Source organism: Salmo salar, chromosome 13 (genome assembly GCF_965601325.2).
Source record: "Salmo salar chromosome 13, fSalSal1, whole genome shotgun sequence".
Classification (NCBI taxonomy): Eukaryota; Metazoa; Chordata; class Actinopteri; order Salmoniformes; family Salmonidae; genus Salmo; species Salmo salar.
In genome coordinates this window covers 53,809,514-53,831,406 of record NC_138303.1, presented here as the reverse complement: position 1 = coordinate 53,831,406, position 21,893 = coordinate 53,809,514, and the positions used below count along the sequence as shown (strand labels likewise).

The 21,893-nt window shown below is 41.7% G+C and overlaps 1 protein-coding gene across 2 annotated transcripts in view; it reads left to right on the top strand.

The window, feature by feature from the left end:
• LOC106567397 (phosphatidylinositol-3,5-bisphosphate 3-phosphatase MTMR4) overlaps positions 1–21,893 on the top strand; it is a 140,638-nt gene that overhangs the window by 75,133 nt on the left and 43,612 nt on the right. For both annotated transcript variants that reach the window (XM_014136580.3, XM_082960199.1), the window contains one exon: positions 20,326–20,442. In XM_014136580.3, coding sequence (XP_013992055.3) covers positions 20,326–20,442 — 117 coding nt within the window. The remainder of the gene's footprint in view (positions 1–20,325; positions 20,443–21,893) is intronic.

Sequence of the window (21,893 nt, the reverse complement as noted above, 5' to 3'; positions counted from 1 at the left end):
AGATGTGTGTAAACCTGGTGGCCAACTACAAGAAACGTCTGACCTCTGTGATTGCCAACAAGGGTTTTGCCACCAAGTACTAAGTCATGTTTTGCAGAGGGGTCAAATATTTATTTCCCTCAATAAAATGCAAATCATTTTATAACATTTTTGACATGCGTTTTTCTAGATTTTTTTGTTGTTATTCTGTCTCTCACTGTTCAAATAAACCTACTATTAAAATTATAGACTGATCATTTCTTTGTAACTGGGCAAACGTACAAAATCAGCAGGGGATGAAATACTTTTCCCCCCCACTGTATAGGTCATGCTCCAGCAGTCTCCCAAGCACCTTGCGTACCAGGGACACATGCGCGGCGCGGGTGGCGGAATATATCAGAATATCATCGATATAAGCAATCACGCCCTGCCCGTGCAGGTCCCTGAGAATCTCGTCTACAAAGGATTGAAAGACGGCTGGAGCATTCTTTAACCCATATGGCATGACGAGGTACTCAAATGGCCCGATGTGGTACTAAATGCAGTTTTCCACTTGTCTCCATCCTTAATACGCACCAGGTTATACGCGCTCCTGAGATCCAGTTTTGTGAAGAATTTTGCTCCATGAAATGATTCCACCGCCGTAGCGATGAGAGGGAGCGGGTAACTAAACCCCACCGTGATAGCATTTAGACCTCTTGTAATCAATGCACGGACGCAGACCTCCCTCCTTTATCTTCACAAATAAGAAACTCAAGGAGACGGGTGAGATGAAGGGCCGAATGTACCCCTGTCCCAGAGATTCCGTGACATATGTCTCCATAGCCACTGTCTCCTCCTGTGACAAGTGGTACACGTGACTCTTGGGAAGCGCAGCGTTAACCTGGAGATCTATCACACAATCCCCCTGTCGATGAGGTGGTAATATGGTCACCCTCTTTTTACAAAAAGCAATCGCCAAATCGGCGTATTCAGGGGGAATGCGCACGGTGGACACCTGGTCTGGACTCTCCACCGACGTGGCACCTATGGAAACTCCTAGACACCTCCCTGAACACTCCTCGGACCACCCCTGAAGAACCCCCTGTTTCCACGAAATCCGTGGATTGTGATCAGCCAGCCAGGGGACCCCCAGCACCACCGGAAACGCAGGCGAATCAATAAGAAAGAAACTAATCCGTTCCTTATGATTCCCCTGCGTTACCATTTCCAGTGGAACCATAGACTCCCTGACTAGCCCTGACCCTAATGGCCGGCTATCTAGGGAGTGCACGGGGAAGGGGGAATCTATCGGCACTCGCGGAATGCCCAGCTTAATGGCGAGTCCGCGATCCATAAAGTTCCCAGCTGCACCTGAATCGACTAGCGCCCTATGCTGGGAAGAGGGAGAAAAATCAGAAAACAAAATTAATAAGAACATGTGACCAACAGGGGGTTCTGGGTGAGTTTGGTGCTGACTCATCTGGGGTGACCGAGAAGTGTTCTGCCTGCCCTCTTGACTCCCAGACTGACCATTCCAGACCACACTGGCCCACTCCAGAGCTCGGCCCGTCAGGCAGGAAACGAGGGCACTCACGCGCTCCTCTCCCGAGGGAGCAGGTCTGACAGTGGCCAGGTACAGCTTGAGCTGGAGCAGAAATCCCTGGCACCCAGCCGCCGCTCCATCATACTCCCTCGGGAGCGCCAGACGAAGCGTGCCAGAGCCAGACGCAGTGGGAGGCGGAGGTGGCTGTGTCGGAGGAGCCGGAGGTGGAGAGAGGAGACCACTCCTCTCCCATCGGTCCATCCTCTCCATCATTTGATCCATCGCGGATCCGATTCGGTGGAGGACTGATGTATGATGGAGCACTCCATAGGTGGTGCGGGATTCTGTAATGCTTAGGCGTAGTGGAGGAGGAATCAGACGCAGGAAGCAGTGATACGGGTGATGGCTTTTAATGAGCGACACAGCAAAACACCTGCCACCCCAAATAGCGAACTCAGCGCACACAAAAATCAAAGTGCCCCAAACACAGGGGACAAAACACAGTGAGCGTAAACCCACGCACTAGCGCTAAATACAATACAGCGCGTAACAAAGCAACCAACAGAGAAACAATCCCGCACAAAGAGCAGGCGGGCCAACTAGCTAATATAGCCCCGCTAATCAACCCAACTAAGGACAGGTGCAAACAATAACAGAAAGGGGAAAACAAAAAGGAATCAGTGGCAGCTAGTAGGCCGGTGACGACGACCGCCGAGCGCCACCCGAGCAGGAGGGGGCGCCACCTTCGGTGGGAGTCGTGACAGCCTGATAAGGATTGGATAGTTTTTTCACTGTTTGACTTTCATTTCCCCAGATGAAGAACTTCCTCTTCTTGGTACAGTATGGTCTCAGTGACCTTGTGGGCAGTCAAAGAAAAACTTCCTGACATGAGGGACAACAAATATCCCTAAAAAGAGAAGTGTAAACAGTGATGGGCTTACACCTGGTCTTTTTGTGTTCATATTGGCTTGGCTACCTCACTTGATGAAAAAGCACTATGTAAAAAAAAGTATTTTGCCCATCAGTATTTTGTGATTGTCTCCTGTTCACCTTGTAATTATATGCCCTCTTTCTTTGGCCATTACTGCTTTATAGCTTCATGTAGTGGTGTAGAATGAAACGATCACTCATGTATCATGTTGTAATACATCATAAAAAGCATGATACTGTATGATTGAAGTGTTTTCGGCTGCTCTTTTATTGAGAAAATAAAATTATTTATTCTATCATATCTCCATAAGGACCTGACGATTCAGAATGGTGGACCCAGGCTGTGTTGTGAATTGTAGAGGCCTCAGCCCTGACCAGAAGCAACCCATACCTCCTAGGCACTTGTGGAGATCTGAGAGGATTGGAAAGGTGTGAGCAATATGTAGTAGATACCTGGAGAGTACTCAGTATATTAACTGGTCAAGGTTGTGTATGTTACTTTTTAAATGTAATCAGTTGCTAGTTAACTGTCCAAAATTGTCATCAGTAACGTAACTATTGGATTACCCAGACTCAGTAACGTAATCTCATTACTTAGATATTTTTTGTAATTATTTTCCCCTTAAGAGGCATTAGAAGAAGACAAATAGAATCCATCAAACATATTTGGTGTGTCCTCATAGTGGACTCTATCTTATGGTCAGACTCGCTCAGGTGGAACAAACTTAAAACTTGCGCCTTTTTTAAGTGGTGAATTGAATGTCATTGAGAAAACAGAAAGGTGTCATCATTTATTTTTTTCAGCAAACATCCTATCTGTAATCTGATTACAATATTTTTGCTGGTAACGTAACTGATTACTGTTTTTTTTTTTACAGTGTTTTCAGAAAGTATTCACACCCCTTGACTTTTTCACTGTCACTGACCTACACACAATACCCCTTAATGTCAAAGTGGAATTCTGTTTTTCACATTTTTTCATATTAATTAAAAACTGAAATGTCTCATGTCAATAAGTATTCAACCCCTTTTTATGGCAAGTCTAATTAAGTTCAGGACCAAAAACTGTGCTTAACAAGTTACATAATAAGTTGCATGGACTCACTTTGTGTGCAATAACAGTGTTTAACATGATTTTTGAATGACTATCTCATCTCTGTACCCCACACATACAATTATCTGTAAGGTCACTCAGTCGGGCAGTGAACTTCAAACACAGATTCAACCACAAAGACCAGGGAGTTTTTCCAATGCCTCGTAAAGAAGGGCACCTATTGGTAGATGGGGAAAAAATAAAAAGCAGACATTGAATATCCCTTTGAGCATGGTGAAGTTATTAATTACACTTTGGATGGTGTATCAATACACCCAGTCACCACCAAAGATAAAGGTGTCCTTCTAACTCAGTTGCCAGAGGGGAAGGAAACTGCTCAGGGATTTCACCATGAGTCATGGTGACTTTAAAAGAGTTACATAGTTTAATGGCTGTGATAGGAGAAAACTGAGGCTGAATCAACAACATTGTAGTTACTTCACAATACTAACCTAATTTACAGAGTGAAAAGAAGTAAGCCTGTACAGAAAATATTCAAAAACATGCATCCTGTTTGCAACAAGGCACTAAAGTAATACTGCAAAAAATTTGGCAAAGCAATTCACTTTTGTCCTGAATATAAGTACCACTCTCTGAGTACCACTCTCCATATTTCCAAGCATAGTGGTGGCTACATCATGTTATGGGTATGCTTGTAATCATTTAAGGACTGGGGAGTTTTTCAGGATAAAAAAGAAACGCAATGGAGCTAACCGCAAGCAGAATCTTAAGGGAAAACCTGGTTCAATCTGTTTTCCACCAGACACTGGGATATGAATTCACTTTTCAGCAGGACAATAATGTAGAATGCACAGCCAAATGTACACTCGAGTTGCTTACCAAGAAGACGGTGAATGTTCCTGAGTGGCTGAGTTAAGGTTTTGACTTAAATCTGCTTGAAAATCTATGGCAAGACCTGAAAATGTTTGTCTAGCAATGATCAACAACCAATTTGACAGAGCTTGAAGAATTTTGAAAAGAATATTGGGCAAATGTTGCACATTCCAGGCGTGGAAAGGTCTTAGATTTACCCAGAAATATACTTATCTAATCAATTCTAATCCCACTTTGTAACACAACAAAATCTGGAATAAGTCAAGGGGTATGAATACTTTCTGAAGGCACTGTAACTGATTGCATGTCATCAGTTACTCCCCAACCCTGTGAATGGTGCATTGTAAAGACCTCTGCACACTGCAAACCTGCATCCCAAATTGTACCCTATTCCCTATGCAGTGCAATACCTTTGACCAGAGCCCTACAGGCCCCGGATGAAAAGTAGCGCACTAATGTTACATACCTAGGGAATAGGGTACAATTTGGGATGCAGGCTTGCAGTGTGGTTAAAGGAAGTCTCCAGGCTCTCTTCTGTCCTGCTGACTCTGATCCTGTATGTCAGCACAGGCCACCCTTTTTGGAGCAGCACCCCATGTCTTCGGTATGGCATTACCTCCAGACCTGCTGAAATCTACTAGGAGCTACAATGCTACAAGGAGTGACAGGGCTATTCAATTCTGGTCCTGGAGGGCCGAAACATTTCCGTTTTTTCTTTCTACCTCAAAGTTAATTTCACTGAATTAGTCCCTTATTAGAAGGAGAGGATGAACATCAGAAGTGTTTCAGCCCTCCAGGACTGGAATTGAATACGAGCCCTGTGTGTAGCTTCTAATAAACAAAGAGTGCCGGGCTACACAATGGATAGTGATACTCCTACTGCTCGGTGGTTCTGTGGGTCTGTCTAACTGCTTTGTGGTTGGTTGAGAAAATGGGTGTGTGCCCATGTCATACAGACATTTGGGCTGGCTAAATAAAGTGCTGTGTCTGTCTTATTTGTTTCCCCACAGCTGTTACACAACAGGATCATCATAGACATTTTGTTTAATTCAAGTCACCCTCCCTCCTTTAGGCATCCATTTAGTCGCTCTCTCTCTCCCTTATCCCTCCCATCTGTTACCGTTGCCACTCTCTTGCTCTCTCTCGCTTGCTCTTTCTTTCATGCACTCTCCATCCCTCTCCCTGTCTCTCTGTTTCAGACAGTCATTCGCATGATCATACCACACTGCCAGCTGAGTTATAACTTGAACAATTCTTTGTTAGTTTTCAATTGTACAATTTAATCTCCCCGTATATAAAAACCACGAAAGACTACCGGAAAGGCTTGAACGCAAGATCGTCATTTTTATAACTCACACGGTGAAGAACGTAGCCTGTAGCCTACTGCAGGGTTTCCCAGACTTTTTCAAATTCGGCACACAGAAATTAGAGGTCATGAGTAACTTGTTCAAAAAGAATGGCACCGATTGGCTTATAGGTGGTGGTGTTATAAGAAGTTTCACTTAAATCATCATGTCCGCCGCCCTATTTGACCTAAAGACTTGAACATTTGTATGTAGGTGTCTTTCTTCCTGCTGAACAAATTTACCTGAAGGACCCATAAGGTTGACAGAATAGATTATTGATAAATAAGGAAATCGGTTTTTATGTGTCCATTTAAATCCTTTTTAAATCCATTTCTCAATGGCCTATCAACCTGAAACGTGTTAGGGTCATCAGACATTACCATAATGAACCATGTTAAGTTTGGCATTGATATCTTAAAAAATAAGGATACTATTAACAATTCACTTTTTTGACTGTAACACTAATGCTTAAAGGTCCTGAACAGTGAAAATCATGTTTTTCATGAAATCGGATGATATTTGGATGAAACCAGTTCAGAGTAGGGTAACTCAAGTATAAAGAATTTCTGTAGCTGGTACATTAATAAAGTTTGATAATAAAGTTACTTCCCCTCCCTCTGTGTCAAACACTTGGATTCAGGGGGTAGGCATTACCAAGGATTTACTTCCAGCTTTATGCAACGTCACATAAAGCTGTAAATGTAATACACTAATGGTAGGGTCTTATCATCTTTACTTATTTAAATATGTACCATCTTAAAACTGTCATCCCATGCTCCTACACCTTACTTTAGCGTTATTTACAAACCGTAAGATAGCTACTAGGAGAACGTTCGACCAAAGATATTGGTAACCATTAATCTGCGGTGTGACTGATAGCTAGCAAGCTACTTACCAGCATGCCGGCAAAAGCACTCTGTGTTGTGACTGGGTACCATAGTGCAAATGTAACATTACACTATTTTCCGAAGAATGAAGATATCCGACAGCAGTGGCTGCTATTTATGGAATGTTGTCCCCAAAAGGTGTTGCGGTATGTATAGTATTTGTAATTTACCCCTGAAAATCATATTTTACCATTCCATTGTGTGGGTTGTTGTCTTACAGTTAATGTAGCTTGTGTCATTGGGGCTTATCGTGATGATTGGGGGGGTGTAATTATTTCCTTTTCCATCTCCTTTTGTCTTTCCACTATTATCAAGCAGTAATAATACACATTTTAGAAAATTCAACCTTTATCTGCACAGCTTCCCAGGCAACTGCATCAATTGAGCATTTCAGGCACAGAAACATTTCCAAATACAAACATTGAAAAGTTTCACAAAAGTGCACGACCAAATTTAGCAAATTTCAAATTGAGTTCTTCCAAAATACCAGAAAACACATTGTAGAATGAGTAGATCACCTCATCAACAAATGGATAGCATCATGACAAATAAAAGGAAATTCACTACCCATTTAACAAACATTTCCCTTTTCAGACACATTACAGGCTCCGTAGACAGGCTCCTGGATCTCCTCTTCAACATGGTCACCCTTGATCCAGTGCCATATGTGGGGAAGCTGTGCAAGCTGTCCATCCCAGGACCCTTGTCTGCCTAGTGTGAGAGGCCTGACAAAGAGCAGGCCATAGCTAGATTTTTCTCCCACTTATATCTTGGGGTGACTGAAGCCTGCTTGATTGAAGCGGGGTACATGGGTCCTCCTCCTCTCTCGCTGTCCTCCCCATGAATTTCTGTAGTTGGTTGTATTTCCTAAAGCCTAAGTAATTCACTGTTACGTGATACAGTATATCACATTTTGTTACATTGTATTATTTTTTTCAATCGTTTGGACAGGAGATGAGTGTTACAAATTGTACAAATCAATGGGTCCTGCATACTGTAGGGTGGCAGGGTGCCTATGTTAGGCTTATGGCTCTAATTATTATTTTTTTTATGTCAAATGGTGTCTCACCATAATTTCTCACCTATAAAAAGCCAGACTACGGTTTGTTCATGTTGATCAATATTTTGGCTGAGCTGGCCTTTAGTAAATTATCAAATAAATGTCTGCTCAATGCATACAATTCTGAACATATTGTCATGTATAATGCTAATGCAGCGGGAACCAATAAATTGTCCAGTACAGTTATTGTATGCTGTTTTCATGTACATTCCCTTTATGTCTAAGCTTCTAAGATGACTCAGACTTCATGTGAAGTGTATCAGTGAACTGTATTCTGTAATTATACTGTACAAAAATATTAACGCAGCATGCTACAATTTCAACGATTTTACTGAATTACAGTTCATTTAAGGAAATCAGTTCATTTAAATAAATAAATTAGACCCTAATCTATGGATTTCACATGACTGGGCAGGGGTGCAGCCATGGGTGGGCCTGGGAGGGCATAGGCCCACCCACTGGGGAGCCAGGCCGAGCCAATCAGAATTAGTTTTTCCCCATAAAAGGAAATACTACTATTTCCTACAGAAGGAAATGCTCCTCAGATTCAAGCTGGATGTGGAGGTCCTGGGCTGGTGTGATTACACGTGGTCTGCAGTTGTGAGGCCAGTTGGACGTACTGCCAAATTCTCTAAAACGACATTGGAGGCAGCTTATGGTAGAGAAATTAACATTACATTTTCTGGCAACATCTCTGGTGGACATTCCTGCAGTCAGCATGCCAATTGCACGCTCCCTCAAAACTTGAGACATCTGTAGCATTGTGTTGTGTGACAAAACTGCACATTTTAGAGTGGCTTTTTATTGTCCCCAGCACAAGGTGCACCTGTGTAATGATCATGCTGTTTAATCAGCTTCTTGATATGCCACATCTGTCAGGTGGATGGATTATCTTGGCAAAGGAGAAATTTTGTGCGTATGGAACATTTCTGGGATCTTTTGTTTAAGCTCATGAAACACTGAACCAACAATTTACATGTTGCGTTTATTGTGTATTGTGTATTGCTGCTGTTTGTCTGATATCCAACAGTCCAATTGTTGACCATGAGAGCATTTTGCAGAGAAAATGGGTTGAGGCATGCTATTTAGGCTCGGAATGACATTTGGCCCATTGTTTACCCTCTTACCTGCCAATGACCACAATGGCATTTCAAAGAGCTGTCAGTCAAGGTGAGCTCATGAGTATAAGCTTCCCCCCACTCTACATCTTCTTGCAGGCTTCTTAATAGTTTGAGATGAGAGAAGGTACAATTTCTTCAAATCTGAGTTTTTTTGATAGCGTCAACATATTCTGGGTGATGTTTTGGTCATTGAAAGGCTATTTTTACTTGGGAAATAGGATAACTGAGGGAACCCTTTTGAAAATAATCATACAAAATATTATTCTTATGGACTAAAAGTCAGACTCATTCCACATTTGGTCTTTGGACTCATCACAATAGTCCCTAAAGAGTTTGAGAAAATAATGCATTCAAAGGTGTCCACACTATACAATTGAAGTCGGAAGTTTACATACACTTAGGTTGGAGTCATTAAAACTCATTTTTTAACCACTCCACAAATTTCTTGTTAACAAACTATAGTTTTGTCAAGTCAGTTAGGACATCTACTTTATGCAATTTTTCCAACAACTCTTTACAGACAGATTATTTCACGTATAATTCAATGTATCACAATTCCAGTGGGTCAGAAGTTCACATACACTAAGTTCACTGTGCCTTTAAACAGCTTGGAAAATTCCAGAAAATGATCTCATGGCTTTGGAAGCTTCTGATAGGCTAATTGACATAATTTGAGTCAATTGGAGGTGTACTTGTGGATGTATTTCAAGGCCGACCTTCAAACTCAGTGCCTCTTTGCCTGACATCATGGGAATATCAAAAGAAATCAGCCAAGACCTCAGAAAAATAATTGTAGACCTCCACAAGTCTGGTTCATCCTTGGGAGCAATTTCCAAACGCCTGAAGGTACCACGTTCATCTATACAAGCAATAGTACGCAAGTATAAATACCATGGGACAACGCAGCCGTCATGTCGCTTAGGAAGGAGACGCGTTCTGTCTCCTAGAGAACAACAGCAAAGGACCTTGCGAAGATGCTGGAGGAAACGGGTACAAAAGTATTTATATCCACAGTAAAACGAGTCCTATATCGACATAACCTGAAAGGCCGCTCAGCAAGGAAGAAGCCACTGCTGCAAAACTGCCATAAAAAAAGCCAGACCTCGGTTTGCAACTGCACATGGGGACAAAGATCGTACTTTTTGGAGAAATGTCCTCTGGTCTGATGAAACAAAAATAGAACTGTTTGATCATAATGACCATCGTTATGTTTGGAGGAAAAAGGGGGACGCTTGCAAGCTGAAGAACACCATCCCAACTGTGAAGCACGGGGTGGCAGCATCATGTTGTGGGGGTGCTTTGCTGCAGGAGGGACTGGTGCACTTCACAAAATAGATGGCATCATGACGGAGGAAAATTATGTGGATATATTGAAGCAACATCTCAAGACATCAATCAGGAAGTTAAAGCTTGGTCGCAAATGGGTCTTCCAAATGGACAATGACCCCAAGCATACTTCCAAAGTTGTGGCAAAATGGCTTGAGGACAACAAAGTGAAGGTATTGTAGTGGCCATCACAAAGCCCTGATCTCAATCCTATAGAACATTTGTTGGCATAACCTCTCTAGGGTATGTGGGACGAAATCGTCCCACCTACTCAACAGCCAGTGGAATCCCGTGGCGCGATATTCAAATACCTTAGAAATGCTATTACTTCAATTTCTGAAACATATGACTATTCTAAAGACAAGACTCTCGTTAATCTAACCATACTGTCCGATTTCAAAAAGGCTTTACAACGAAAGCAAAACATTAGATTATGTCAGCAGAGTACCCAGCCAGAAATAATCAGACACCCATTTTTCAAGCTAGCATATAATGTCACATAAACCCAAACCACAGCTAAATGCAGCACTAACCTTTGATGATCTTCATTAGATGACAATCCTAGGACATTATGTTATACAATACATGCATGTTTTGTTCAATCAAGTTCATATTTATATCAAAAAACTGCTTTTTACATTAGCATGTGACGTTCAGAACTAGCATACCCACCGCAAACCTCCGGTGAGTTTACTAAATTACTCACGATAAACGTTCACAAAAAACATAACAATTATTTTAAGAATTATAGATACAGAACTCCTTTATGCAATCGCTATGTCCGATTTTAAAATAGCTTTTCGGCAAAAGCACATTTTGCAATATTCTGAGTAGATAGGCCAGCCATCACGGGCTAGCTATTTAGACACCCACCAAGTTTGGCCCTCACCAAACTCCGATTTACTATTAGAAAAATGTTATTACCTTTGCTGTTCTTCGTCAGAATGCACTCCCAGGACTTCTACTTCAATAACAAATGTTGGTTTGGTTCAAAATAATAGTTATGTTCAAATATCCTCTGTTTTGTTCGTGCGTTCAAGACACTATCCGAAGGGTGACGAAGGGTGACGCGCCCGATGCGTTTCGTGACAAAACATTTCTAAATATTCCATTACCGTACTTCGAAGCATGTCAACCGCTGTTTAAAATCAATCTTTATGCGATTTTTCTCATAAAAAAACGATAATATTCCGACCGGGAAACCCTGTTTTAGTTCAAAGACGAAAAAATAAAAACACGGTGTCGCCTCGTGCACGCGCCTCAGTCTCATTGTTCTCTGATCGACCATTATCCAAATGCGCTACTGTTTTTCAGCCAGGGCCTGCAAAGACATCATTCACCGGTTTGCCGCCTTCTGAGAGCCTATGGGAGCCGTAGGAAGTGTCACGTTACAGCAGAGATCCTCAGTTTTCAATAAAGAGAGTGTAGAAGCCCAAGAAATGGTCAGACAGGCCACTTCCTGTAAGGAATCTTCTCAGGTTTTTGCCTGCCATATGAGTTCTGTTATACTCACAGACACCATTCAAACAGTTTTAGAAACTTTAGGGTGTTTTATATCCAAAGCCAATAATTATATGCATATTCTAGTTTCTGGGCAGTAGTAATAACCAGATTAAATCGGGTACATTTTTTATCCGGCCGTGCAAATACTGCCTCCTACCCTAGAAAGGATAACTGAAAAAGCATGTGCGAGCAAGGAGGCCTGCAAACCTGATTCAAGTACACCAGCTCTGTCAGGAGGAATGGGACAAAATTCACCCAACTTATTTTGGTTAGCTTAAGGCTACCCAAAACGTTTGACCCAAGTTGATCAATTTAAAGACAATGCAACCAAATACTAATTGTGTGTATGTAAACTTCTGACCCACTGGGAATGTGATGAAAGGAATACAAACTGAAATAAATCATTCTCTCTACTATTATTCTGACATTTCACATTCTTAAAATAAAGTGGTGATCCTAACTGACCTAAAACAGGGAATTTTTAATGGGATTAAATCCTAGTAAACTTCAACTGTACCAGTAGATGTATATTAGCACATACGCTAATGTAGCATGTTCTTAGCGTGGAACACACACAACTGATCAATGGACTATGTTCGGGAAGAGCATTAATAAGATTATCATATGAAAGACCAGACCAGAGACCAGGATATAAAGTTTAAATGCTAATGCCGGCTTGTTTATTTTAAGAAAGTAGTTTGTAGTTGTCCAAAAATAAGATTTTTAATTCACAATGTTCTCAATATATAAATATTCACAGTAATAAAATACCCTGGATTAAATGATATGTGGGTGCACCTGCCTAATTAAATATCTATAGTAATATCAAATATCACCAGATTAGTTCAATATAGAAATCAAAATGACATTCAAATACACATTCACAATTTCACAGTCTTACCACATATATGGCCATTAAACACGGCAGAGCTGTGCAGAATAATGTATTTAAGTGTCCTTCAAGAGAGGTCCTTTTGAAGTGATGTCTTCAGATATCTTTCTTTTGAATGCAATAGAAGATGTCGATCTCTCTGGGTAGGCTCGCCATCCAAGACTCAAACTCCAACAAAAAATCGGACCAATATATTGAATAAGCAGACCAACATTGAGCACAGTTACATGCACACAATAATATGAGTATTGTGGATAGTCAGATTAATATAATAGTTTATTAAAATGCTTTGCAAGAAGAACATTTTCCCTAATAATCCTGTTTGCATGGATACATCTGAAATCATGCTACTTGATGGGACTTACTGTAAATAAATGCAATTGCCAGTCATAATAAATGTCCTACCACAGTGACTATGTTATTTTAGTTCAGACATAAAAGTTTGTATTTGAAAACTATTTAAGTTTTTCAAAACTCACACAATGAGGGAGGCTGGCGCTCCGGTGCTTGCACATGCTCAGAACAAATACACAGTTGGAACTGCATTTTAAGCTGTTTACATGTTCTAATAATTTGAAAGATTACTCTGAAAACCAGGTTGTACCAAAAGCAACGTTCAGATACAATATTGTTCACTATAAAAAAAAAGTACACTGAGTGTACAAAACATAAGGAACACCTGCTCTTTCTATGACATAGACTGACCAGGTGAATCCAGGTGAAAGCTATGATCCCTTATTGATGTCACGTGTATTTAAATCAGTGTAGATGAAGGGGAGGAGACAGGTTAAAGAATGATTTTTAAACCGTGTGACATGGATTGTGTATGTGTGCCGTTCAGAGGGGTGAATGGGCAAGACAAAGATTGAAGTGCCTTGGAACATATTATGGTAGTAGGTGCCAGGCGCACCGTGTTGAGTGTCAATAACTGCAACACTGCAGGGTTTTTCACGGTCAACAGTTTCCTGTCTGTTTCAAAAATGGTCCACCCACAAAGGACACCCAGCCAACTTGACACTACTGTGGGAAGCATTGGAGTCGACATGGGCCAGCATACCTGTGGAACGCTTTCGACACCTTGTAGAGGCCATGCCATGACAAAGTGAGGCTGTTCTGAGGGCAAAAGGGGGTGCAACTCAATATTAGGAAGGTGTTCCTAATGCTTTGTACACTCCGTGTATAATTACCTCGAAAGAAGTGCACGTATCAATTAGCATAAATAGCACAATTTACTTAAATTGGTAAAAGTTAGCATTGGCCCGCTAAACATGCGCTAATACAGCAGCTTCATTTGTCATCCACAAACACATTCAATCGGTCTCAGGACGAGAACGATGAGGACCATCAATGATCAGCTTTTCTCTTAAGATATATCTATGTTGAGCTCATTATTTCTAGCTTTATGTCAGTTTTTTGACCTTCACAGACAATAGAAAATCTGTCATAAAATGGGGCTCCCTCAGTCCCTCTACAAGGCTTACTCAACATTGCATTGATTGAGTTGTCAAAGGTGGAACCTAACGGATTTGCGCACTTCCGATTGGTTAAGTCATTTCTCATAAATACAAGGATATTTAACCATTACTTGACCTGGGTTACCCAAAAATATGCTAAAAATAATTTTTCAATCGTATTTTCATGAACCATAGGACTTGGTTTGAGAACAGCTAACGGATTGGTCAAAGGATGGCTGAGTTAAATCAAAAATCAGATTTTACGTGTCCATTTAAAACACTGTAAATCCACTCAACAGTGGCAGATCAGCTTAAAACTTGTCATCGCTATCATGGACGTCCCTAAGGTGTACCACGCTGAATTTGGTATTGATATCTCAAAAAACAAGAACTATTAACTCATTATAAATTGTATATCTTTTTTTTAAATGTTAGGGGGTAGATCAGCTTTAAAATTGCAGATAGATTGTAGCTTCCATCAATGTAATTGTCTGCGTCACTTCCAATCCCCCATATACTTTTTTGCATATATATATATATATATATATATATATATATATATATATATATATATATATATATATATATATAAAGGGAACACTTAAACAACACAATGTAACTCCAAGTCAATCACACTTCTGTGAAATCAAACTGTCCACTTAGGAAGCAACACTGATTGACAATAAATTTCACATGCTGTTGTGCAAATGGAATAGACAACAGGTGGAAATTATAGGCAATTAGCAAGACACCCCCAATAAAGGAGTGGTTCTGCAGGTGGTAACCACAGACCACTTCTCTTCCTATGCTTCCTGGCTGATGTTTTGGTCACTTCTGAATGCTGGTGGTGCTCTCACTCTTGTGGTAGCATGAGACGGAGTCTACAACCCACACAAGTGGCTCAGGTAGTGCAGCTCAGCCAGGATGGCACATCAATGCGAGCTGTGGCAGAAAGGTTTGCTGTGTCTGTCAGCGTAGTGTCCAGAGCATGGAGGCGCTACCAGGAGACAGGCCAGTACATCAGGGGACGTGGAGGAGGCCGTAGGAGGGCAACAACCCAGCAGCAGGACCGCTACCTCCGCCTTTGTGCAAGAAGGAGCAGGAGGAGCACTGCCAGAGCCCTGCAAAATGACCTCCAGCAGGCCACAAATGTGCATGTGTCTGCTCAAACGGTCAGAAACAGACTCCATGAGGGTGGTATGAGGGCCCGACGTCCACAGGTGGGGGTTGTGCTTACAGCCCAACACCGTGCAGGACGTTTGGCATTTGCCATAGAACACCAAGATTGGCAAATTCGCCACTGGCGCCCTGTGCTCTTCACAGATGAAAGCAGGTTCACACTGAGCATGTGACAGACGTGACAGAGTCTGGAGACGCCGTGGAGAACGTTCTGCTGCCTGCAATATCCTCCAGAATTACCAGTTTGGCGGTGGGTCAGTCATGGTGTGGGGTGGCATTTCTTTGGGGGGCCGCACAGCCCTCCATGTGCTCGCCAGAGGTAGCCTGACTGCCATTAGGTACCGAGATGAGATCCTCAGACCCCTTGTGAGACCATATGCTGGTGCGGTTGGCCCTGGGTTCCTCCTAATGCAAGACAATGCTAGACCTCATGTGGCTGGAGTGTGTCAGCAGTTCCTGCAAGAGGAAGGCATTGATGCTATGGACTGGCCCGCCCGTTCCCCAGACCTGAATCCAATTGAGCACATCTGGGACATCATGTCTCGCTCCATCCACCAACACCACGTTGCACCACAGACTGTCCAGGAGTTGGCGGATGCTTTAGTCCAGGTCTGGGAGGAGATCCCTCAGGAGACCATCTGCCACCTCGTCAGGAGCTTGCCCAGGCATTGTAGGGAGGTCATACAGGCACGTGGAGGCCACACACACTACTGAGCCTCATTTTGACTTGTTTTAAGGACATTACATCAAAGTTGGATCAGCCTGTAGTGTGGTTTTCCACTTTAATTTTGAGTGTGACTCCAAATCCAGGCCTCCATGGGTTGATAAATTGGATTTCCATTGATTATTTTTGTGTGATTTTGTTGTCAGCACATTCAACTATGTAAAGAAAAAAGTATTTAATAAGATTATTTAATTCATTCAGATCTAGGATGTGTTATTTTAGTGTTCCCTTTATTTTTTTGAGCAGTGTATATCAATCACGCACACACACACACACACAAATTAAATACATATATACACCTTTTTTATTTCTTTTGTTACCATTGCTTTATTACCCTCCAACCCTACCACCCCTCCCCCAATTGGAGAAAACTAGTGAACAACAACGCTTAGGCCTGTATTTCCAGCTTATACATACTATATACATATGGACATTTTATGGTCTATTTTACAATCATTTTATTTTGTTTGTTTTTAACTCTTGTCCTTCCTCCACACGCAATCTCTCCCATATATTTATGATGCCCATCCGATTTGATTTCGATTTGCCATATCTTTCAAACTGTACTCTTTCAAAAACAGTTCCTAACCTATGTACGTTTTACGGGCATAGAATGTTTTACATTAGTTATCTTGTTGTTATTAGTCCAAACCTTCAGCTTCATTCAACCCCTCCCATCTATCGCTTAACACAATCCATATTGGATTTCTATTTGCCATATATCTTTCAACTGTGCTGTGATGTTTCACAAAAGCTCTGCTATCTGCAGGGTTAGCTCCAGGTAAATATTCCAATTCTTCAGCCATTCCTGGATGTGACCAAAAACAAACAGTACCAAAACAAATGATCTAATGATTCTGCCTCTTTGCAGCAAAATCTGCAGAGCTGGGAATGTTGTATCCCCCATATAAATAACATTATGTTGGTTGCAAGAATTCTGTATAATAATTCAAATTGAAATATTCTAAGTTTTGAATCCGGCGTCGTTTTGCGTATCAGTTCATAAACCATGTGCCATGGAATCAAAAATCTCTTCCAAACTATTTTGCAATCTATATGGCACGGCTGTCAATTTTGTGGTCCTTAAATGAAACTGGTATACTTTTTTAGGGCCGACAGACAAGTTCCTTACTTTTTCCCCCTTCCACTTTCCTCTTCCATTATGTTTTAGTTAGCATCATGTATGACATAACTCCACCAGTCATATTTATGATATCATTTACAAAGATTTATAACTTTTTATTTTTATAAAAAATGTATGTTTTTTTATCAATTGGTATATTTGAGTTTAACCACACTATATGTTGTATTATTTCTTCTGTCTTTTCTGGTGGATTAAATTGAAATTGATTAAAATGTATTAAACTTCACTAAACTCTAAAAAGACGATCAAAAAGGAGATGAATAAAAATGCAATTGCTAGCTCCATGCTGTTACTGTCATTATACCTATGGACAAAAAAATATATAGAAAGGTGAGCATGGCTTTATATTTCCTCACTGTGTGACACTGACCACGGGGCGTTATGGGATCGTTTCCGAAGTTAGAGCTGATTTTGAGAAAACCTTAAACCCAATTTTCAAAACAACATTACAATATAAAAATGTATTTAACACTTTGTAATTTGGGAATTTCTTGAGGTGCTCTAAGTTGCAATTACAGTGCATTCGGAAAGTATTCAGACCCCTTGACTTTTTCCACATTTTGTTACGTTACAGCCTTATTCTAAAGTTGATTAAATCGTTTTTTTTCCTAATCAAGCTACACACAATACCCCATAATGACAAAGCAAAAACTTTTTGAAATTGTTGCAAATTTATTAAAAATAAATAACTGAAATATCACATTTACATAAGTATTCAGACCCTTTACTCACTACTTGTTGAAGCACCTTTGGCAGCGATTACAGCTTTGAGCTTGGCACACCTTTATTTGGGGAGTTTCTCCCATTATTCTCTGTAGATCCTCTCAAGCTCTATCAGGTTGGATGGGGACCGTCGCTGCATACTGTAGCCATTTTCAGGTCTCTCCAGAGACATTCGATCGGGTTCAAGTCCGGGCTCTGGCTGGGCCACTCAAGGACATTCAGAGACTTGTCCCGAAGCTACTCCTGCGTTGCCTTGGCTGTGTGCTTAGGGTCGTTGTCCTGTTGAAAGGTGAACCTTCGCCCCCAGTCTGAAGTCCTGAGCACTTGGGAACCTTCAGTGTTGCAGCAGTTCTATGGTACCCTTCCCCAGATCTGTGCCTCAACACAATCCTGTCTTGGAGCTCTACAGACAATTTCTTCGACCTCATGGCTTGGTTTTTGCATTGACATGCACTGTCAACTGTGGGACCTTATATAGACAGGTGTGTGCCTTTCTAAATAATGTCTATTAATTGAATTTACCACAGGTGGACTCCAATCAAGTTGTAAAAACATCTCAAGGATGATCAATCGAAACAGGATGCACCTGAGCTCAATTTTTGAGTCTCATAGCAAAGGGTTTAAATACTTAAAAAATCTGTTTTTGCTTTGTCATTATGTAGAATGATAAGGACATGTTTTATTTAATCCATTTTAGAATAAGGCTGTAACAAGGGGTCTGAATACTTTCCGAATGCACTGTATATGCTTTTCTGGCATTGCGAAATAGGTGCTACCTACACTGACTTTAACTGGGTCTCACTGTAGGTGAATTACAGACAACCCCCAGTATAGCTAGCCTCTGCCACAGTAGTATCACAGTGGTGCTTTACAATCGTCCATTTCACATACTGTATTGCTCTGCATTTCACCCTTTTCTCCTCCTCCCCTCCCCTCTTCCACTCCCCTCTCTGGAGTGCCCCTCCCTCTCCAGTTGCCTAAAACCGGAAGTCACGACTCACAAACCACCAAGTCATAAAATATTTGTCACTGCATGGTCTTTTTCCTCCCTCTATCCATCTCTCTCTCTTTCTCTAGGTCTCTCTTCCCTCTCTTTTTGTCTGTACTGCCTGAGGCAGGATAGAGGGAAAAACATGACACAGTATCTTCTGCTGTACTAGCCGGCCATCTATGAGTCATACAACTCTATTTGGAGCAGAGCAGAACCACAGAGCCAGTTTGGTGCAGCTCAGAGTGGGACTGTACAGGATGTTAACTATGACAATATCAGCAGAGCTAGAGCCAGTTTGATGCAGCTCAGAGAGAGACTGTAGCGGATGTTAACTATGACACTATCAGCAGAGCTAGAGACAGTTTGATGCAGCTCAGAGAGAGACTATACAGGATGTTAACTATGACACTATCAGCAGAGCTAGAGCCAGTTTGATGCAGCTCAAAGAGAGACTATACAGGATGTTAACTATGACACTATCAGCAGAGCTAGAGCCAGTTTGATGCAGCTCAGAGAGACTGTAGTGGATGTTAACTATGACACTATCAGCAGAGCTAGAGCCAGTTTGATGCAGACCTGAGAAAGACGGCACAGCGTGTTAACTATGTATGACACTTTCAGCGGGATGTGTTAGTTCCCTGCCTTCAACAGTGGAGTTGCAGTGGATTGCCTTCATCCACTCTTGCCTGGACAGTTAAAGAACGGTGCACATGATTTAGCCCCTTAGGCTTCGTTAGTATTCTGATGATATTATCTCTCTTTGTCATTTCAGTTTCTCATAATAAACAGTCAGACTCAGAGACCATGTTAGGAATATTACATCTCCCATGCAGAGAGAACCATACCCATAGTTTTATCTGTACAGCTCCTCCACTCATATTTAGGCCTACTACTAATGTTATCCCATCGACCCCATCGACACTGCACCCCACCCTCTCTCCTGCACCTCTGCCAAGCCAAAGCTACCCAGGCACTTTCTTTTTGTGACAGATGAACAGCAACACAAACGTTAGTAAGATATATGGGGCACAGGGCAGACTATGGGGCACTGGTCTGGGCTGGTTCAAAGAGCTGGCCCGGGAGGGACAATGATAAAAAACAAGTAAAGGTTATAATCTCCACCATGGAGGGAGAGTAGCCTGGTTAAACCAGACTGAACGCTGCCCTCACCATTTATTCAGTCTGGTGTTAACCAGGCTAGAGGGAACGTGATCTGGGCCAGGCAACAGTGCCAGGTTCCATCCAGAGCCATCAGTAAGCCTCACGGTCTCTATCGATTCGTGATGCTTCCATTTGGAAGCCTGCATGCACCCTGTTTTTTAAATAAGATTGTCCATTTGTTATATTTTCTGTGATCAAATGTAAAAGAAAGTCACACACTCATCTAATTTTGTAATTTTGTACTGGTTTGATGTGTGATGGCTGTATTGCAAGTTTTACAGAGAACAATGGGATTAATAGGAAGATAATGAAGTGAATATACTGTAAAAACTGCAAGGTTTTAACTTTGTGATGTTTGTGTCCTGATATCCAACGTTGTCCTTATCGCAATGTTGATTAAGCGTTGTAGTTCATGTTGTCTTAATGTTGCGTTGATGTTTGTGTCCCCTCCAGGTGCCGTTCCCAGCTCTGCAGGGGGAAGGGGTGGAGTATCTAGGCCGAGCCGATGACACCATCATCGCCATCTCCAACTACAGGCTCCACATCAAGTTTAAGGACTCCATTATCAATGTAAGACATAATGAACACATGCGTATTTTACGATACGCTGGTATTGATCCACGGACCGGTTTGGGTTTTTACTTTACATTCTATATCGGTATTTGAATATTTGGTTTGTTAAATGTGATACGTTGTGTGTAACGTCCATTTTTATAGTTTACTTCGCTACTTGAGTCATCGCTCTCTGCTCTCTCTTAACATGCCGATTTCCACACAGACATAGCCCCGCCCCCTGTCATTCAAGGTGGGCATTTGTTGTTCCTCGACCACGAGACACTTGCCTTCAGTCTGTATGGTCAATGCAACACATGGATCAATGTTGATGACAATGATGCTGTTTTCACTTTGCTTCTTAATATAAATCCAGTAGTGTTTTATAATTACAATATTAGTTTGTGTTTCTTACATCTGCAAACAACTAGTTTGTATTTTCTTAGCAATTTGGGCCTAAATTGTGTTAGCTGCTAATGCTAATCACTAGTTAGCTGGCTAGCTAGCTAGCTAATGTACTGAGTCAGAGCAAACATACAGTACCAGTCAAAAGTTTGAACACACCTACAGTGGGGGAAAAAAGTATTTGATCCCCTGCTGATTTTGTATGTTTGCCCACTGATAAAGAAAGGATCAGTCTATAATTTTAATGGTAGGTTTATTTGAACAGTGAGAGACAGAATAACAACAAAAATATCCAGAAAAACGCATGTCAAAAATGTTATAAATTGATTTGCATTTTAATGAGGGAAATAACTATTTGACCCCTCTGCAAAACATGACTTAGTACTTGGTGGCAAAACCCTTGTTGGCAATCACAGAGGTCAGACGTTTCTTGTAGTTGGCCACCAGGTTTGCATACATCTCAGGAGGGATTTTGTCCCACTCCTCTTTGCAGATCTTCTCCAAGTCATTAAGGTTTCGAGGCTGACGTTTGGCAACTCGAACCTTCAGCTCCCTCCGCAGATTTTCTATGGGATTAAGGTCTCAAGACTGGCTAGGCCACTCCAGGACCTTAATGTGCTTCTTCTTGAGCCACTCCTTTGTTGCCTTGGCCGTGTGTTTTGGTCCATTGTCATGCTGGAATACCCATCCACGACCCATTTTCAATGCCCTGGCTGAGGGAAGGATGTTCTCACCCAAGATTTGACGGTACATGGCCCCGTCCATCGTCCATTTGATGCGGTGAAGTTGTCCTGTCCCCTTAGCAGAAAAACACCCCCAAAGCATAATGTTTCCACCTCCATGTTTGACGGTGGATATGGTGTACTTGGGGTCATAGGCAGCATCCCTCCTCCTCCAAACATGTTGAGTTGAGTTGATGCCAAAGAGCTCTATTTTGGTCTCATTTGACCACAACACTTTCACCAGTTGTCCTCTGAATCATTCAGATGTTCATTGGCAAACTTCAGACGGGCATGTTTATGTATTCTTGAGCAGGGGGACCTTGCGGGCGCTGCAGGATTTCA